Genomic DNA, 22,202 nt, shown 5'->3' with positions numbered 1-22,202 from the left:
GATTTAACATTTAGAGTCAAATTTAACCGATAACTTATAACTATTAGTTTAGAAATAGCCTAAACTTTGCAATTAAAGGATATTTGTCTTGAAAATTAATAAAGCCCTTCTAAAAAAGGAACAAATGTGTGTGAATTATTTGTTAATTTTGTAATTTTTTGCCCAAAAATTATATTTTCCGAAAGAGTTAATTAGATTTAAACGCTCAAAAATTGAATTTCTTTTATTAAACATCCATGCCTTTTAAAATTTTGATCAAGACGCTTTGGTATATTATATTAGGCCACATCAGTATTTCTTATTTTTAAAATTTTTAAGTTAAAATTTTACATATTGATTTCTAAATTTGTCCTTTTAATTAGTTAAGAGAATTTTTTTTTCATCCGGCCATTTTTTTATTCATGTATTTTAGGAGTTGTGGACTCTTTTTTAGGAGATAATTTTGGTTTTTTCGCTCAACATATTTATCCAATTATCTCTTTTAATTTTTGTTTTCATTCAAAACATTTTTTTATCCTAAAATTGAAATGATGGACGCTTAGATTTTTTTGTTTGTTTATTATTTAGTATACTTTTTGTTAGATAATTATTTTGTATACATTTGAATTTGTACATATTGTTGATTAGTGATAATGGTACGTTTATTGTTGGTTATCATATATTCGTTTTGTATTGATTGGTACGTTTATTTTTAATTTTTGAGTGTACATATCGTTGATTGGTATGTTTAGTTTTAGCTTTTGGTACGTTTTATTTTAACTTTCAGTACGTTTAGTTTTAGCTTCCGGTACGTTTAGTTTTGTTCTCGTTGATTGATAGATTTTTTTTCACGATTTTGTTACGATTGTTTTTGTATACATTATGGATTGCACCATTTAGTATCATATGGGTACGATTAATATTATACATATCGTTGATTGGTACATTTACTTTTGTTCTTCAACGTTGTTTACTAGTACGTTTATTTCCGGTTTTAGTAGGTTTGTTTTCATACATATATTTTTTTATTGGTACGTTTGTATCATTCTCGATGTTATTTTCTTATATGAATTACTACAAAAATTTATATATGGATTCCTACAAATATCTTAAATGGTATTTTATTTCTTCATTGAAAGGAAAAAAAAAATCAAACGGCAGGGTATTTTATTCCTTAATAAATTGTATATAATAATTTTCTTTTTGTATAATTATCTTTAGAGGGAATCAAACGACCTAGATTGTAGGAATTTGTTTCAAATTCAATATCTCTGCATTTTTTTCCTAACGTGAAGAATTTAGGCAGTAGTGGTAAGATCTGTAATTTTGGTACAAATAAAGGATATTTATGATAGATGAGACTCCAAATTTGTAGGAAAAATGTTTAATTAAATCTCTAAAACCAACAAATGTTTAGTCTATAGAGTTGAAAACTCAGGCACTTATATCAAAACGCCCCTTTCCGAAAAGTATGTGGACAAAACATAGTGGCAAGTACAATATTATCTATTTTGGATCAAATGGCCATGACTAGTGCACATCAAATAAGAGTCAAATATTACGTTTAGTGTCAAATGCATAGTCATATATGAGTATTTGAGTCAAATGCAGAATCCATGACTATAACTTTTCTAATGCTTTGGAGTAAAAAATCACATTTTTTTTATTAGGTCAAATTGGATTAATAGTTTCCGTGGTGATAAGTTAATTGAAAAATAGCTCCCATGGTGAAATATTTAGGAATTAAATCCTTGTGTTGAAGCCCGTTAAGTCTCAAGCCAAAATTAAAATTTCAGTAACCTCTTGTTTAATATGCTTATTAGAACCCCGTACGACCCTTCTTTTTATCAAATAGCCAACTACAGCATTGGGGGCAAGTGACCATTTATTAAGGGAGAAATGTGTTGAACTCTTACATGACGACGTGGGTTCAAACCCCGTTAGTGATTTTTAGCATGTCCAAGCATATACTTTAACTGATCTTCTTATGCCCTTGTTAATTTTGTTGTCACTAATCTTCTTTGATTCATTTGATTCAACAATCGAAAATTAAAAAATGTGTGTAAGGAGTGAAACTGAAGAGCAGTTTAAACAAGAGTTGAGGGTAATCTAGGAAATAAAGTTGCATTTTAGGAGATAATGATAACTATACCAAATAAAATATGGGGGCAGAAAGTAAGCTCATTGTAAAGATGGGTTCGAATAAAAAATTTCTTTTTGAGACATTTAGTTATATATTTGAATTAAACAAATTGATCGTTCATCAAAATGATGTTATTTGTTATCACAATTATCGATTTTTTAGACACACATAAATGACTAAACGATCTTCAATTTGAATAACTTTTTTTTTTTAAGATGATGATGATGATACAAAAAATGTGGCTCCGATAACTTTTGCATGATCAAATAATGTCACCTCGTCATTGAAATTTTATGTACTTGACATGTTTGTTTCCTCTCCGGAACAGTTTGTTTGAACTATTGAATAACATCCCCCTTGTAATTATGTGAATGTGGAAAGCCTAGTCTGTTAACATGTTAATCATACTACAATGAAACTACATTTTTAATAAAAATTTTGACACAATGTTCTGACACGAAACCTGAAATGTAAAAATTGAGAGTAAAATCACTACTTTTTTGACACGTCCCCGATCTCGGTATCCTCATGTACCATAGGCATATATTGACCGATACCTGAGGGTGGCAAAGCCATTTTAAACATGCATACAAATAAAATATGTAATCAGAAAGAAATATGTCAATGCGGAAACGTGTTCAAAACATACAATTAATAAAAAATAATGTGAAAGAATTATTATAAAAATGTATGAACAAAGGAGTGGGTCCAACACTGAGAAGACTCGAAAATACCTATGTGGAAGTGCCTTGACGCCGGAATCGTTGCCTCGATTCTAACTCCTGATGGGGGTATAAAACAAAAGGTGAGTGGACTAAACTTTAAAATAATAATAATACTAATAAAAAGAAAACCATTTTATTTCTGAACATACTAACCTTCTATTTTGAAAACTCATATAGTACTACATAGTACGTTTTCTGAAAACTTTAGCAAGCCAAGAAAAACATTTGTAAAACATGTACGCGTAAGCCAATGCTCAGTAATGGTAATATAGTCTCCCGAAGGCAAATCCGTAAAACATCCGTAAATCACTTCCATGATGTACTCAACTAGGGGTATCGTAGTCGCCCAAAGGCATAACCATCACCCGAAGGTGAAGCTGTACGACATTAGGTTACGCAAGTGAAGAGATGTAGTAGGTCCATCACCTGAATGTGAAGTTGTACGACTCTGGGTTACGCCAGAGAAAAGAAATATATTTATACATAATACATCGACACTAGTCGTGGCTAGTGAAGCTGTCAGACACTGGTTTCACTAGTGAAGCTGGGAGTATGTCATAAATATCCTCGACTGTGTCCTATGACCATAGACGTCTACATACTCGTGTTGTGTGTATGTGTTGTATGATAACCCGCTAGATAAGCACCCAAAATGTATATCAAAAACTCATATCAAATCACCGGAGATCAAAAGCTCAAAACTTCAATTCATAATCCATAACTAAATCATATGCGTAAATCCAATAATTCATTAACGTTTCGTAAAGCATAATTCGATAAATCATAAATAATGCATAGAACGTAAAATCATGCTTTTCTTGAATGCAAGTCTAATATTTTATAAAAACATGCAATTTAAGAAGGAGGACACTCGCAGATATTCCATTGTCAAGGAACCACTCGAATTAGAAAGACATGGTCACTTCCTACCGACGCACCTAAACACAAATAGATACCATTTAATAAAACTCCACTAAAATGATAGAATTTGGGAAAACGGGTAGCAGATTCGGATTCAGCATGTCAAAAAACCTAAGGAGGAACATTGGGTTCCTCCACGTGCTACCGCGGATGGTGGTGGAGCTCAGTACCTTCGACAGAGGCCCGTGTGCTCCACGCACCGGCCATGACAGCCCTCCACGCGCGCGTACGCTCCAACTATGGAAAACTAGGAATTGGGTTTGGATCGAGTCGGATCTAGGTTTTGGGTTATTGGGTTGGATCGGGTTATTAGATTATTCACAGTTATTAGGTTGGGCCTGGTTTTAGGTTCCTGGTCGGGTCGACCTGGTTTCAGGCCATGGGTCAACCGACTTCCACGAAGAAGAAAGCTGGAGCTTGGAGAGCTCCGTTAGAACTCATTCCTTCACCATTTTCAACATTTTAGCTATGAAAATGAAGCTTAGAATGAGAAGAAGAGGTTCATATCATTTTGAAGCTGTGTCATGGGCGTAGTTGGCCGGGAAATGACCTAGAAGGCGACGGTTATCGTCAAAATCTAGGGAAAGTTTCCCCCGAGCTGTTTTTGCGTCCAACATGCGAGTATAACTTAAAAACTAGTATAACTTAAAAACTACCCTAATCCAACCTTAGAACAAACCTAAAGGGTTTTAGGCACTTACATATATCAGAGATGGTGAGAACTCGCCGGGAAAGGCAACGAACAATGGTCTTTGCCACTGGCGGAGTTCTAGGGCCTTGGCCTGGGGTCGAGATGGCGATGATAGGAACATATTTATGCGACTTAGTTAACATGTTTTCTTGCATTTGCTTAGTTAGTTATTGCTTATAAGAGTGTTTTAAGCTATTTTCGTGTGTTTGTAGGTCCTAATAACAAAGTTGGAAAGAAAGTGCATTTTGGTGCAATTTGGAGCAATTTTGGGCCAAAATGGATTGCATGCATATGGAGCATGTGGGATGGACGTTTTTGGTGTTTTAAAAAGGGTTTCAACACATGCAAAAATCTGAATAATGAAGTTGAAGTGTGGAAGTGTGCAGATACATACACTTAAGGAATAATTTGAAAGGAAAAGAAGTGAAAGATGCCATTTGTTGGATTGCTTTACAAGATGTATTCACATTTTCAGCAACTACAAACATAATTGCAAGCTGAAATGATGCATAGCATGTGTGTAGAGGTGTAAAGTGGCCGAAAGTTGATGTTTGCAAGATGAAATGATGCAAAACATGTGTGTGAACGTTGTCTAACAGCTAGTACATGTGGAAAAGGGATGGAATACAAGGCAAATGCTTCAGAAATTGAAGAATGAAGGCACATGGACAGCTACAAAGGAGTTGAATTAGCAAAAGATGAATGATTGCCTTTTGTTAAAGGCAAGACACAATGATAAAAGAGCATGTAAACTAGCTGTTTTTGCATCATTTTGGTCTTTGTTTGTATTGTTTATTGAAGCCACTTGAGTGATTCTTTGCTTTGGAGCTTCTATAAATAGGGAGTGAAGGGAAGAACACTAGAGAGTACACTACATCAAAAACACATCAACCACCCCTCCATATTCAGAATTTTCGCCAGAAATCATTCCCTCTCTTTGCCGCAGCCTTCCTTCACCATTCTTCCATATTTTTCTGATTCTTTTTACCCTAGCCGTACCCCCCATCAATCCTAAACCCTTCCATACCATTCCCTACCCATTCTCCCATACAAATACCACCCTAGAACCTGACTTTAGACCAAGTGCCGCAGCAAGGAGGAAAGAAGACTTGTGGATGTACCTGCTGTCCAAGTTGGATCATCTAGGTGTTTTCTTTCCTTGGATTTTAATGTCTAAATTTATGTATCTTTGCTTTGTGAGTATGAGGAACTAAACCCCCCTTGGCTAGGGGGAATTTGAAACCATGTTTATGCTTGCTATATGATTTGATTACTTCTAATTGCGTTTCATAAGTTGTGAATTCAATTTACTTATCTACATGAATTAAAACTGATTTGTGTATGTTGGTTGAGAGTGCACGCTTAATTTTCATGCATAAGTTTGATGCTAGGATATAAGGGAGTTTCACCTAATCGTTATGAACTTATATTCACAAGTAGTAAAGGTTGTTGATCACAATCGTGTTAAGTAAATTCTTGGCATAAGTTTCATGCAATTCATAGTAACGAGTGCTTCGCCAATGCTTATGATTTTCATAGAACTTAATGATTCTTGCTTGTATCTCTATTATGCAATTCATGTAGGGAACTTGTGGGGAATGCTTTGGATTGTCGTATGCAATTCATCCAATTCAATAACTTAAGGAAAATCTGAGGGTTAATTAGTGCAATTCACGGTTAATCTGGGGTGTTGGGAATTCATGGTTTATCGAAAAGCAATTGGAAATCGTTTTGTATGCAAGTGTGACATGTGTGGAGAAGAACCCTTTAGCTAGCTTTCCATCCATTCACTTTTATCAAATTCGTTTTAGAATCTGTTCAATTGACAAAGTTTGTTCTTGTTTTCAATTTTCGTCAAAACTCAATCCCCATTTATTTTGAAGTGTTAGATTAGTTAGAAATCAATTTAGTTTGTGTTTTTAAGTGTCTTGAGTCAAGTCATAACCCAATTTCGTCCAATTTAGTGTTAGGTGTTCAAAACTGCCCAAAAAGTGTTTTTAAGGCAATTTTGAGTCTTTTGGTTTGTTTTGGTGTTTTATAGTTTAGTTTTGCATTCTTTGAGTCTAGTTTAGTGTTTTAAACTTTGTTTTTATGTTTTGAGTCAGTTTCAAGTGATTTGGCAATCCCTCTTAATCTCCGGCCTAGAACGATCCCTACTTACATACTTTGCTACAATTGATAAAAAGAGGGTTTAATTTGTGTGCTTATATATTTCGCATCAGGCGAGATTCAGATGGTGGCGATGGTGGTTTGTTGGCGTGACCCATGGTGGAGGGGTTGCCATCGTTGTTGATTCTACAAACTCGAAGAGAGAGTTGTAGAGATGGGGGGAGAGACACGGAGAGAGAGAGTGAATGACGATGATGAGGTTTTTAGAGAGTTCACTCGGGGAAGAAAGAAGAGAAAAGAGAGTTGGCCAGGAGACGTCAAAACAGGGGTGGGCCCTACTAGAACCCCAACCAAAGTGAGAAAGGATGAAACAAGAAAATATCTCATGAGACGTAAAATTACCATAATGCCCATATGTTTCGAATTCCGTAAAATCTTCATTTTAGCTCCAAATTCAATTCTGCATGCGCCCACGCGTTCGTAGCGACATGTACTACAAGGTTACACCAAGGAAAAAAGCCTTACACGACCTGACAAGGTGATAAACAAAAGTCAGTGATTTCGCCTCGAAGTGTATTTTCGTAAATTCACATTTTAAAATTATAAAAACCATAAAATCTGGGACGGGTTATTACAATCTACCCCTATTAAGAAAATTTCGCCCCCGAAATTTGAAATAACTTGCTATACATAAAAATACTAGAAAATGGGAAGAAAACATATATAAAGAAAAAATCAAGTTAGAGCGGTTGCATAAATGAGAATGTTATTCCGTCACAATTAGATTGCAATGATTCATTTTTCATGCCTCCAAGCTCATACCTTCTTCCTTCCTCAATAATATAGTATATTATAATACTTATATAAAAATATGAAGTTGAAAATACATTTTATTATGTAATAACATAAGGTCAAAAATATATGCGTATAATAAGATGACGACAAAAATAGATATATACTAACGTAGGATTCAAATACTTGTACTGAATTTAAAACCGAATGTGGAACTAACTCACCCAAAATTTGTAATGGCAAAAATACATATAAATATAATAATGTAATTTAAAATATTTGAACTGAAAATCAAAACTGAAAATGAAGATGGGCCTTGTTCAAGCATTCGTAACATCACGTACTCCGAGAATGAGTGTGTGTGTCTTGGGTCGAGTCCTAACCATAACTAATTACTACTGTAGTAGACTAACCGACTTGCCCACTTGCTTAGCGAACCTAACGAATAAGTCATCAATATCACAGTTTAAAGCCTGTAATGCTGATAACTCATTGTTGTCTCAGTAAGCAAGTAAGAAGTTCCCAAGGGTGCCAAAATACTATTTTGCCCTTCAGTGGGAGAATGTGCCTAAATCGTCTGATTCACGCCTCAATCACGCTCCCACACTACCCCAAAGCGCACCAATCAGAGCTGCTAGAAATGCTTCGACATCCACGTACACGCGAATAATAAAGTCCTAAAGTGAAGTAGTTAAAAGATGCGTAGAGGCGAACACATGTTGTAAAATAGTTCTTTCATGACTAATCACAATCGCCGCTTTCCTAATTGAGGGGGTACAAGATTGAAAACCTATATTAGAAGAATGATCACTCTGACCACTTCCTTCAAATAACGGTTGCCGCTTCAAACCATTCACAGAAACTAGCCATACCATCAACAGGCTCGGAACCTACAATTCTACCTTAATCAATTCCTTACTAAAAGACGGTTCAATCCTTAAGACCACTTGGAATTCTTTCTGGTAAGTATGGTATGCTTGTGGAAAGGTTATGCTCCTAATGTTCCTGTTATAATCAATATGAAATCGGGCGCACATTCAAGCCAAGTTGATCCATTGTGAATTCCTCACAGATTTAGTGATAAACCATGTCGAGAAGGCTAAAAGAACACTCAAGGAGTTTAAGGGTCGAAAAAAATCCATTAAATCTAGAGTACAAGATATCTAGATTGAATATACAACTTTGATGCTTGAGTACATACAAGTACCTAACTCGATTGGATAATAACAATTTGAAATGGTCAAACTTGAAAATTGGCTAACTTGGTTTCCTGATGATCGAGAAATAACGTCACAACAGTATTCAGGAGTTCAGCATAATGTGGAAATATAATAGATTGAAGAGCATTTAGGTACCTATGTGTTTTTCTACTGTGGTCATCAGTAACTACAATTGCACAATCGAGGTGGTACGCAATGGTGCAATCGTAGACATTGATATATTCTATCAATCTTCGCCACTAGAGCCTTAGCTCATTTCGAGTGAAGATATAACTAAGAAGTTTCCAAGGTTGACAAAGATTTGACGCGTTACCCCACAGAGAGGGTGTCATTAGATTTTCAAGCCAAGATGGTAACCATTGACTATAGGTAGTAGATAAGACGATTTACTTCATGCTGCATTAACAGACAGCTACACGTTCGGTAAAACGTCATTGTAGGATTTGAAATTGATCGATGTCATTGAAAGGTGTAAGAAAAATGGTTGAGTGAGACAACACTTCAGTTGTCAAGAACTTTGTTCACATTCAACATATTAACAAAACTGACTTTTTCCTAGCCAAAGGAAATGGAAATATGACTATGGTCAAAGAATCGTTGATAACTGTCGAAAGAATCGACATGACCAATAGTGTTTCGTAATTCACGACACTCGAGATGATGTTTGATTTCCAATTGTCACAACCTTGGATTTGGCTTCTACTATGCTCACCTCTCCCAAGAAAGGTACAAAATCTAAGCAAGGTCGACATTTGAAGAATTTGGCGTAAAGCTAGCTGTTGATGTTTAATAAACTGACCTCGTGATTGGAGTAGACAAAGATATTATTGGTAAAACAATCACTGAGAAATTTTCTGAGGGTCTACGCGAATTCATTTAGTGGGAACAAGAAGTCAGAAAGTTGATTCAGTCTACCCCATAGATACTTGCTAACTTTGCCTACAACTGGTGCTTTCTTAATTTTCTCCAACACAAACCTTCGATGTCTTGAGTAATCTCCCAATAGGTATAACTCTACCCACCATTCCAAAGGAGCACAAGTCGCAGAGTACCATCAACATTTCAGATCTTTAGCTGGTCCCAACTAGACTTCCTCCCACTAAGATTTCTCTATTTCACGTCACTTCTATGTAAATCCGACCCTGCTTGCCATTCCTAAGGAACGCATGATGCAGAGTATCAGTCTATTGTTGAAAGTTGTCCATCAATCAATTATGTCAATCTTGAGGCACAATCCCAACATGGATTTCTTATGCTTCAAATAGGATGTGACTATTCAGGCATAATAAGGATTGCACAACCATGCCGAATGACATCAATAAGCAGAAGCCGTGACATCCAGATGATATCAAGGTTGACACACTAATAGGGTAGGAGAAGATCCTAAGTATACTTTGAATAAACCATGCTCTGATACCAAACTGACACGCCCCGATGACGGTATCCTCATATACAAAAATAGGCACGTGCTGGCTGACATTCAAGGGTGACGAAGCCATTTTAAACATGCATTCAAATAAAATATGTTAGTAGAAAGAAATATGCCAATGCAGAAACATGTTCAAAGCATACAACTAATAAAAAATAGTGTGAAAGAATTATTATAAAAAGGTACGAACAAATGAGCGGGTCCTACACTGAGAAGACTCGAAGATACCTATACGGAAGTGCCCTGATGCCGGGATCGTATGCCTTGATTCTAACTCCTAAAAGGGGCACAAAACAAAGGGTGAGTGGACCAAAGTTTATAATAATAATACTAATAATAAGAAAACCATTTTCTTTCTGAACATACTAACCTCCTGTTTTGAAAACTCATATAGTAGTACATAGTAGGTTTTCTGAAAACTTTAGCATGCCAAGAAAAACATTCATAAAACATGTACGTGTAAACCAGTGCTCAGTAATGGTAATATAGTCGTCTGAAGGCAAATCCGTAAAACATTCGTAAATCACATCTATAATGTACTCAATTAGGGGTATCATATTCGCTCGAAAGTATAACCATCACTTGAAGGTGAAGCTGTACGACACTGGGTTATGCCAGTGAAGAAATGTAGTAGGTCCATCACTCAAAGGTGAAGCTGTATGATTCTGGGTTATGCTAGAGAATAGAAATATATTTATCCATAACACACCGACACTAGCCATGGCTAGTGAAGTTGCCTGACACTGGTTTCGCCAGTGAAGCTTGGAGTATGCCATAAATATCCTCAACTGTGTTCTATAGCCATATACATCTACATACTCGTGTTGTGTGTATGTGTTGTATGATAACCCACTAGATAAGTACAGAAAATGTATCTTAAAAAGCCATATCAAATCACCGGAGCTCAAAAGCTCAAAACATTAATTCATAAACCATAAATAAATCATATTCGTAAATCCGTAATATATATCATATGTGTAAATCCAATCATTCATTAACGTTTCGTAAAGTATAATTCGATAAATCATAAATAATGCATAGAACGTAAAATCATGAAATCATGTTTTTCGTGAATGCAAGCCTAATATTTTATAAAAACATGCAATTTAAGAAAGGGTCCACTCACAGATATTTCGTTGCCAAGGAACCGCTCGAATTAGAGAGGACGTCCCACCGACGCATCTCAACACATATAGAGACCATTTAATAAAAATCCACTAAAACGATAGAATTTGAGAAAACGGATAATGGATTCGGATTAGGCACGTCGAAAAACCTAAGCAGGGACCTTGGGTTCCCCTACGCGCTAAGATAGGTCACCGAAAAATTCGCCTGAAAAGTCCCGGCGCAACCGTGGTCGCCAGTGTGGACGATGATGGAGCATAGTACCTCCAGCGGAAGCATGTGTGGTCCACGCGTCAACCATGACAGCCCTGCACACGCCGACCATGGAAAATTAGGAATTGGGTCTGGACCCGGTTCGGATTTGGGTTTTGGGTTACTAGATTGGACTAAGTTATTGGATTGGGTTGTTGTTGTACTTTTATGCGCAAACGGAAGCGAATTATAACAAAGTACCGAATATCAACGTCGTAGGTGAAAGCTAAAACAAACAATCTCAAACTGACACAAGAGATTTACGTGGTTCGACATAAAGCCTACTCCACAGACGAAGCACGGCGAGGAATTTCACTAAACAAACGGAGATTACAAAAGAGTGTTTAAACTCTCACAACCCAAATCCCACAAATTACAAACTCTAAACCAAACGAGTAGAGAACCCAAACCTAACGGAGAAGATTCTCCCAAATTGCTCTCTAACTCACAAACTTACAAATTGACTCTCATCAAATTTGCCAAATGAATGAGCCACGAATTTGCCACACACTCATGACTCCAAACGGTGACCTCCACCCAAAACCAAAATAGAGAAAAGCTCTCTAAACCATGATGAGGCACACTAAATACACTAACCCTAAGGTCCTATTTATAGTGCATAGGACTTAGGTTACAATAGGAATCCTAATAGGAAATAAATCCAAATCCTAATCAAATAGGTAATTAACAAAATCTCTCCACCAAGGAAACTAACTAAGAAGTCAAAACCAAACCCAAATAGGACACCAAAACCAAATAGGTAACACAAACCTAATTTATTGCATCATCCTAATTTTGAGCCAAAAACCCAACAGTTGTGTTATTAGGTTGGGCCCGATTTTGAGTTGTGGGTCGGGTCGACCTGGTTTCAGGCTGTGGGTCGATCAGCTTCCACGAAAAAGAAAGTCGGAGCTTGGAGTGCTCTGTTCGAACTCATGCCTTCACCATTTTCAATGTTCTAGCTATGGAAATGAAGCTTAGAATCACAAAAAGAGGTTCATACCATTTTGGAGCTGTGTCGTGGTCGGAGTTGGCTGGGAAATGGCCTGGAAGACGACGGTTTTCGCCAGAATCTGGGGAAAGTTTCCCTCGAGTTGTTTTTGCGTCCAACATGCGAGTATAACGTAAAAACTACCCTAATCCAACCTTAAAACACAACCTAAAGGGTTCTAGGCACTTACCTACATCGGGGATTGCAAGAACTCGCCCAGCGGGGGGGGGGGTTTGTCGGGAAAGGCAATGAACAATGGTTTCTGCCACTGTTGGAGTTCTAGGGCCTTGGCCTGTGGTCGAGACGGCGAGATTTAGATGGTGTCGATGGTGGTTCGTTAGCATGACCCGTGGTGGAAGGGTTGCCGTTGTTGATTATGCAAACTCAAAGAAAAAGTTGCAGAGATAGGGGGAGAGACACGGAGAGAGAGAGAGAGAGAGATGAGGGGGATGTTTCGAGAAAGTTCACCCGGGGAAGAAAGAAGACAAAAGAGATGGAAGAAAAATAGAGGACTGAGAGACATCAAAATAGGGGTGCGCCCTACTGGCACCCCAACCAAAGTGAGAAAGGACCAAATGAGAAAATATCTCGCAAGACGTAAAATTACCATAATGCCCCTATGTTTTGAATTTGGTAAAATCTTTGTTTTAGCTCTAAATACAATTTCGTTTACGCCCATGCGTTCATAATGACGAGTACTACAAGGATATGCTAAGGAAAAGAGCCTTACATGACACGACAAGGTGATAAAAAAAGTCAATGATTTCACCTCGAAGAACATTTTCGTAAATTCACATTTTAAAATTATAAAAACCGTAAAATCTGGGACAAGTCGTTACACCGTAGTATCAATGATGGCTATACCAATGACTAATATATCTTAATTAAACAATTCATTCGCCGTCATGAGTCTGGAAGGGGCAATGTGTCCACTTCGTTGACTCAAGTTCAAGTCTCCCTTTCCATTATTTAATTACTTAGAATATTTCTCGAATGGAAGAAAAGTATATACAAATCTTTTCTATAGACTTTGTTGATCTATGCTCATTCCAAAATACAAAGACTCCGGTGGATTCGAGTGTCATCTCAGTCCTCTAATTTTGAGTGTGAATGATTTTAAGACTTGGATGTGTTTTTTTGCTTATTCTTATGCCTATCTCACCTTCAAATTCACCAGTATGGTGGCAAATTGTTTGGCAAGTTGGCCCTTTATGTTTTGTTAAAGTTTCTTTGGATTGAGGACCTCTTCGATGTTATCTCAAATGTCCTCTTCAATATTTGAATGAGTTCTTAATATTATAATAAAAAAACCGCTATCGTTTCGTCTCATACCAAGATTCCTATATTAAAAATGAATTTTAAGTTTTTGATATAATTATATATTTCTATACTAATCAGCTTATAGAATTTTAATTAAAAAGTAACGATATTCATTAAAACAACTTTAACTATACGTGCACAAAAGATGAATATAACCATGATTGCAAGAGTAGCAAATCTCAAATGACTAAACTAAAGAGAACAAGATCCGCACAAACAACTTAAAAACCAACGACATCAAAATCTATCATAACCATATCTGAGCCCACACAACCATAAACAACCAAAACTCTTAAATGTATCCATAACCTTAATAATGACTCTCACCACCACAAATTGAAGCCATCGCATCTAGAGAAGAACATGTAGGCTTCCCACTGGATGTCATGGGCTTCAATACTCCATTCCGAACCCTAGAGGGAAAATGTTCTTAATCACAGTTCCACGAAAGCCGAGAGATTTTTTATACAATAATATATTTACACTGGACTGGGAGAATAAATTGATATTGAACTCACCATCTTACGAAATTTCAATCTAAAACCTCTCACTTACAAGTGAAAAGAAACAACACTACACTGTAGTATTAAGTGGTTGAGAGGAGAGATGTAATATTGTCATATAAAACTAAAATAAGCCCTAAAATCCTAAATACACCATTCTGTTATAAATAGGTAAAAGTTAGATAGACAACCTTTACTAGTGACAGGAGCGAAGTAGGTGTAAAATATCACATTGTAACTATAACACAAGGGGATGACAAATAAAGGAGGGATGAATAGATACTGATGTTATTGATCTTTACTTTTTCTCTGTGTATCTTGAAAGCATACGAAGCGCTCTATTTATAGAGCAACTCCAAACAAACGTATTAACTATACATTGAAATTTACATCACACACTTTTTGACAATACAATCCTCCTTCATTTCCCAAGTCAATATCACTTTGTGTGGGCATTGAAAAATTTACCAATGTTTTCAATATCACTGTGGGCATTCATTAACCCACCAGTATTTTCAACACTCCCCCTTAGATGCCCACATATCAACATCAGTTGCCTTGTTAAAACCTTACTTGGAAAAACCCAGTGGGAAAAAACCATATCGAAGAAAAAAGAGTACAAATTTACCTGGATTGTTGATATAGTGTTAAATATGCTGATGTTGATATATGGGCATCCAAGGGAGAGTGTTCAAAATACTGGTGGGTTAATGAATGCCCACAATGATATTGAAAACATTGGTAGATTTTTCAATGCCCACACAAAGTGATATTGACTTGCGAAATGAAGGAGGATCGTATTGTCAAAAGGTGTGTGATGTAAATTTCAATGTATAGTTAATATGTTTGTTTGGAGTTGCTCTATAAATAGAGCGCTCCATATGCTTTCAAGATACGCAGAGAAAAAGGAAAGATCAATAACATCAGTATCTATTCCTCCCTCTTTTATTTGGCATCCCCTTGTGTTATAGTTTCCTCATAGAGTTTCATCTGGGAGTTAATTATGAACATCACAGACTTGTACTTAGTCATTGACTTGAAATCCTGGATCCTTAGGTGAGTCAACTCATAAAGAGCTCTTAGAAGAATCACCATTTTCTGGTGATTGTATTTGTTTCTCAATGCCTTCCAAAGAGCTAATAGATCTTCAACCATTAGGTACTCGCTCTTTAGTCCTTCATCAAGGTGGCGACGGATAAAGATCATGGCCTTTGCTCGATCTTGAGAAGATGCACTGTTCTCTTCCTTGATTGGTTCTCCAAGATTCCCTGCCTCCAAATGGATCTTGGTATCCACTACCAAGGTAAGGTAGTTTTTCCCAGTAATGTCCAGGGCAACAAAATCAAGCTTTACTAAGTTCGCCATTTTCTTTTCTGAAAGAAAACTGAGATGTGTAAGAACTTGCAATAATATGTATTCTGGAGGTATGTAGTATTAGAACTTCTAGTTCTTACAAATTTTTCATTTTGATCTTAAGGCCAAAATGATAAGCACTCGAAACTTCTGGCTCGAGATTTACATGATGAATGAGGATATCGATTGTACCGCACCATTCTCATTGAAATAATATAACATAAGATGGGTGATTATTCCGCACCACTCAAGTAGCAAGAAAATTTAAATATGCTGAGCAGTGTGGGCGATTATACCGCACCACCTAAAATTGCAATAAAATTAAACAGCATGCAAATTTAAATATGCAGGGTAGGGTGGGCAACTATACCGCTCCACCTAAAATTTGCAGTAAAATTAGATCTGCAGCCCAAGATAGGCGATGATATCGCACCATCTTGGATTGGAGTAAGATTAAATTTGCAGTTCAAGATGGGCGATTGTACCGCACCATCTTGGATTGCAGTAAAATTAACATAAATAAACACTGGGTTAATCAAGAGCTACACCAAACAAGAAATCAAAGATATATGTAACTGTTAGATTGAGAACTAAAAGCAGGCATGGTGCAAACAGTTCGTTGCGAGGCTATATCCAGCAGTTGAGGCAGAGGAAGAAGATGAACAGTAAAATCCTTAGAGGAAATTTTTTTTTTCTTTCGGCAAAGAGAAATGAGAAATGGTTAGAGAGTCGTGTTGATAACGTGTTATAAATAGGTAAAAGTTAGAGAGATGACTTTTACTAGTGATAGGAGCGAAACAGTTGTAAAATATCACACTGTAATTATAACACAAGAGGGTGACAAATAAAAGAGGGAGGAATAGATACTGATGTTATTGATCTTTCCTTTTTCTCTGTGTATTTTGAAAGCATATAGAGCGCTCTATTTATAGAGCAAATCCAAACAAACGTATTAACTATACATTGAAATTTACATCACACACCTTTTGACAATACGATCCTCCTTCATTTCCCAAGTCAATATCACTTTGTGTGGGCATTGAAAAATCTACCAATGTTTTCAATACCACTGTGGCCAATCATTAACCCACCAGTATTTTCAACACCTTCATTTTTTTAATTACTTCTCTGTCATAGGAAAAAATAGCAATACATTAGTTGGCTGATGACATTAGAGAAATGCTACGACAACTCTTTCAAAAGTGAGACTCTTTGCCAACTCATATTTTTTGCACAATATTTATAATATGGGTAAATATCAGTTTATTAACTCAAGTTTCGTGGTTTTCAACATTTGGTACATGAAGTTTTTTTTCGTCTCGGAGTCATACCTAAAGTGTTAATTTTGGATAGTCTCATACATCTGGTAGTCTGGCTGTTAAGTCTTTCGTTAACTGATGATGTGGCATCCATGTGGACAATGACTGGGCGCCACGTAGCATTAACGGGTCCATGTGGAAATTACAAATTAAAAAAAAAAAAAAAACCGAAAACCTACCCGTCTTCTACCTTCCCCCATCCCTTCTTTACTCTGCAACCCCTACCCACCCCCTCTCCCCCACCCCCCTCCCCCCTCCCCCCTCCCCCCTCCCCCTCCCTCCCTTCTCTTTTCTGCAACCCGCACCCCTTCCCTCCCTTCTCTCTTCTACAACATGCACCACCCTTCCTTCTCTCCTCCATCCTTTTCTACAATATGTCCGTCGCGACAACGCCGACAGGTCTCCCTCCTGCCACCGTGACCTCAGTTCCCCCTTCTTCTCAAGTAGTTGTTATCTGGGTTCTCTTTTCTTTCCCCAATTCTAGAAGTGGTTCTATTTGTTCCTGATCAAATATTTGAAATTCTCAACTGGGTTTGGTTTTTGATCTCCTATCTCAGTGCAGAGGGGGAAGGCAGATGCGGAGGGTGTGGTGGAGAAATCGAGAGAGTTTGAGGAAAGATTAAGGAAGGTCAAGGCGAAGCAAGCGGTGGCGAAGTTGGGGACGTCGGAAAGAGGGCCGGATCTAAGGAGGTGAGGAGTGGGCGACACTTTGATCCAGGAGAGATCTATGAAGGAAACCCTTGTGCCATTGCAAAAAATACTAGAAAAGGAACATGGGTTTTGGTTGGGGAAGAGAGAAAGGAGGGAGAGGATGGGAGTTGCAGGGTAAAGAAGGGAGGGGGGGGAGGTAGAAAACAGGTAGGTTTTAGTTTTTTTATTTTTAATTTTTAATTCTTAATTTCCACATGGACCCCTTAATGATATGTGGCATCCAATCATTGTCCACATGAATGCTACATCATCAGTTAACGGGAAACTTAACAATCAGACTAACGGATGTATGAGATTATCCCAAAATTAACACTTCAGGTATGACTTTGGAACGAAAAAAAATTTCATGTACCAAATATTGAAAACCACAAAATTTGAGGGTAGTAAACTAATATTTACCTTTATATTATTGACACATGAATTGATGTTGAACTATGAAGTGACAGAACCTATGGAGTCCCACTTTCAAAATGCCCCTTAGCATCATGTAAGCAGTTAAACATTAATATCTATGCTGAATGCATAATAATATGAAAATACTGAATGGTGAAACGGTTTAGTTACGTTTTACATCCTCTCAGCTGGTGTCAAGCACACAGTCGGTACCAAAACTCAACAAACAAAAGCAAAAATGGAGAAAAATACATGATTTCGTGTATTGATCACGGTACTATTATAACTGTACAAAAGATCGGACAAGCCGAATGAAAATTCCGGGAAAGCCTACTTGAATGATACCATAGAGACAACTTTGGCATTTTGACGAAACCTAGTTTTCGGCAACTAAAGCTGAGTTATCACCATTAGAGAAGGGAACAAGATTGTTGTGTGCATCGATGGCGGTTACGCTGTCCAAATCTTTAGTATCAGGTTCACCACCCTGTTTTTTAAATACATAAAAGAAGGGTACACAACTGAGCAGAGATAATGAGATAATCATTCTAAACGTAGCAATACCAAGTCGTTTGATATAATGTACTCAGACATGGAACACACCTGTTCAATTCGTTTGATATCATGGCTTCTCTTGGAAAGTTCCCTTAAACCCCCCTGCGAAAAGTTGATGGTAAATTGTACGATATACGAAATCTCCGCTACAAAAATACTAAGTGCACATAATTAATAAAGGCAGATTGCACATGTATTGCACAAAGAATGCCTATAGTGTATTCTCCGGAAATCTGAGTCTAATGCATTTATGGTTAGAGAAAACTTTTGAAACTTCAAATTGGGAGATAAAAACGTAAATTAAAGTTAAATTAACACCTTTGTATATTTTACGATGCATCTCATCTCCACAAATAGAGCAGGCACATCAAATGGTGTTAGAAGCATGCTCATCCACCAATCTATGCTATCACCCTTTATTCGATATCATCTCTCCCAAGCCCCAACATATATTTATTCACAACAGACATTACCAACCTATGCACTCCTATTTAACAGACAACACCTCTAAAGCCAAAGTCTTCTATAGGCTTAGTTGGAGACTCGGCGTTTTTCAGAGGTCGACCCGTCAAACATAACTTTTGTCAGTGATTCATGACAAGCACAAACAAGTCAAAGATTAAATACGATGTTAATTTTCTTCAAGCAGATGTGTGGCTGGAAGAGGGTGAATGATCCGTAAAAGAGGAATGAGACCATAACTACTATGCATTCTAATAATGTCACAAATAAGATATCTTTGCAATAAAAAAATGAAGTGATTAATTCATCGTTATAGATACTGACCCTGTTTGCCCAAAAAAGCCCACAAGCATTGCAAAGAGACCTAGGACCAGATGGGCCGCGCCGCATCATTGGTGTGGACTTTGAACTTATTCCACAATGCTTGCAGCTGGACGGGTAGAACATGCAAATCATAAAAGATTCAAGAATAGTTAGTCACAGGTAAGACACAAAAAGCACAAGAACAATAAAAACAAACATAATATGCCTTTAGAGATAGGAATTTTTTTTTTTAAAAAAAAAAAAAACTATTATAAGGGGGGGGGGGAGAGGGAAGAGTTCGAAACTATCCACCAAAATCTTAATTTCTTTCTTTTCTTTAAGAGTACAAAACTCTACAATATTGCATAGACTCACGAGGTTTCGGCATGGCAATCTTCCTGCCCTGATTCTTGGCCAGCAGACCAGTTACTATCTCCATCTGACCTTTTGGAGGAAGAAAATTGCCCCTTGTTTCGTTGCATCCTGATGTAGATATAAATGAATCAAACATTCAACAATAAAAAATAAACAAAGAAGAATGCAGCATAATGCAACAAAAGAAAGTAATAATAAGCAACAAAAGAAAAAGTAATAGAATGCAGACTCATTATATCATGCTTTCTTCCATTGATCAAATGAGTGAAAGCATATTAAAGGAGCCTGTATATCCAATACAAGAGATATAGTTTCTGTATGTTTTCTTTTTTATGGACTAATTGAGGTATTCTCGCTTTTTCTAGATTAAATTAGCTTATTGTCAAAATAATGTGCTAAATATAATTGATTCGACATAGGTATCACAAAAATCCCACCATGTCCAACCGGCATTAATTGATAGATCCCTATTTATAAGGAGAAAGCTGGCTTTGTGTAATCAAACATTTGAGATGATATTGGTTAAACATTATGTATAGATTACTCTCATATGAGTCATGAGTGCAGTAGAATGATGTAAAAAATAAAAAAACTGAACTATGCCAACTATTAAGTAGAGAATCAAGATCCCTATGTGGCATTATAAACTATACTGGAAACGAAATGTTAAACCATAAATCTGTAACCGATGTGGATTGAAAAGAAATGTAATATTATTCTTGAAACTATAGACAACTAAACTTATAAAAATGAAGCCTCACTCATAACTATACAAACCTATCACCATCAGCATAGACACAACATGTGCATTGCTATCTAACCCGCACAAAAGGTTATTTGATTTAAACTCAACCGCAAATACAAAACATCACAGCAATGAACAAGGTAACAGAAAGGAATCTCGATTTTTTCAATTTAACAGGCACATGCAATTTTTTTACTCCAATCAATTTGAGCAGAAGAACATCATATAGACTACACCACCCGATTGAACCTTTTGTTTAAAAGAAACAAACCTGAGTGCTACTTCTTGACGAACACCATATCTCACTTTTTTGTCAAAGCATCGCTCTTTTCTCTTTTGACGAAACCTAATTAATGACGCTGCTCTGTGAGGTTGACTACATCGGGGATAATCTTCCATAGCCTACATAATATGAAATACAAGACAACACACCATCAATAATAGATATACATACGATGCAAAAGTTTTACAGTCTAAGTAAGAAGATAAGATACCCTCTGATTCTGAGATGCCAACTCCGTCCCTTGAGCGCTAGGAGATAATTCATTACCTCCCAACAGTAATAACACTGCTTGAACCTTCAAAAACCATCAAAATATACAAAAAGTTAGTAACCAAAGAAACTTAATTATAACCATAATTGCATGGTGTTGTTCAATGAAGCAAAATTTTTTGCCTAATTTAATAAATATTCAAACTTTTCATATTACAGAGTTCTAGTTCCTTTCAACAACCAGCATTTTGTTGTAAACCTAACAAAACATCATCGCAAGCTCTATAAAGCCCTAAATTACCGATCAAATTCCGATAAAGTTCGTACCTTTTCAGGCGTAACGGCGTCAAAAACAAAGACCTGGCCGCGAAACGACAGCGTTAGCTGGCTGGAGCCGTCGTAAGGCGGACCGCGCAATTCGGAGCTAGCGGAGCCGCCTTGAACGTAGACGCCGTCGGAGCTAACGTCCTCAACGACGACGATGCCGCCGTCCTCGAGCGTATGGGAATCGTATTGAATGTGGGCGTTGTCGATGGAGTCTGCGGCGCCGGCATCGTCGTCGTCGCAGGCGGGGATCGGGTTTGGCATGGTCATGTCCTGAGAGTGTCCGTACATTGACATTGGAGGAGGCTCACGAATCGAATCGATGGTCATTGAAGCAGTACACAGAGGACCCGATCAATGTGTGAAACCCTAACCCTAGCCCAAAATCGAATCGCAGGCTTCAGTAAAGTGTTGGGGTTTTGGGGAAGGGAGAGAGATCAGACACCAGAGAGGCAGTGTGTGAAAGACCGGTACAACGACAAATCCCCCTGTTTGAGGTCGATAATTACGACGAATACCCTTTCGCTTTGTCTCGAGTTTCCGGGACAATCAAACGTACCGTCCCATGACATCACCTGGGCTTCTTGGGCTTCGCATGGAGAGAGCTTTTGTGGGCTAACTCTTTTCTTGATTTGTCACATCTATGCACATACAGCAGCAACAATAACAACAACAACAAAGCCTTTTCCCACTAAGTGGGGTCGGCTATATGAATCCTAGAACGTCATTGCGCTCGGTTTTGTGTCATGTCCTCCGTTAGATCCAAGTACTCAAGTCTTTTCTTAGGGTCTCTTCCAAAGTTTTCCTAGGTCTTCCTCTACCCCTTCGGCCCTGAACCTCTGTCTCGTAGTCACATTTTCGAACCGGAGCGTCAGTAGGCCTTCTTTGCACATGTCCAAACCACCGGAACCGATTTTCTCTCATATTTCCTTCAATTTTGGCTACTCCTACTTTACCTCGGATATCCTC

General features: G+C 37.3%; 2 protein-coding genes across 2 annotated transcripts; both read right to left on the bottom strand.

The window, feature by feature from the left end:
- Positions 1 to 15,145: 15,145 nt before the first annotated feature.
- Positions 15,146 to 15,565, bottom strand: LOC139191980 (uncharacterized). The gene has a single exon (XM_070813019.1). It carries the CDS (start codon positions 15,563 to 15,565, stop codon positions 15,146 to 15,148), a length of 420 nt encoding a protein of 139 aa, XP_070669120.1.
- Positions 15,566 to 18,078: 2,513 nt separating this feature from the next.
- Positions 18,079 to 21,865, bottom strand: LOC103431705 (GATA transcription factor 25). The gene is made up of 7 exons (XM_029094545.2): positions 21,237 to 21,865; positions 20,911 to 20,994; positions 20,688 to 20,818; positions 19,672 to 19,779; positions 19,318 to 19,423; positions 18,580 to 18,633; positions 18,079 to 18,463 (listed from the first exon to the last, which is right to left on the bottom strand). Exons 1-7 carry the CDS (start codon positions 21,561 to 21,563, stop codon positions 18,353 to 18,355), a joined length of 921 nt encoding a protein of 306 aa, XP_028950378.1. The 5' UTR covers positions 21,564 to 21,865; the 3' UTR covers positions 18,079 to 18,352.
- Between the last annotated feature and the right edge of the window lie 337 nt (positions 21,866 to 22,202).

This window comes from Malus domestica, chromosome 15 (genome assembly GCF_042453785.1).
Source record: "Malus domestica chromosome 15, GDT2T_hap1".
In the NCBI taxonomy this organism is placed as follows: Eukaryota; Viridiplantae; Streptophyta; class Magnoliopsida; order Rosales; family Rosaceae; genus Malus; species Malus domestica.
This window is presented reverse-complemented; position numbering and strand designations above follow the sequence as displayed.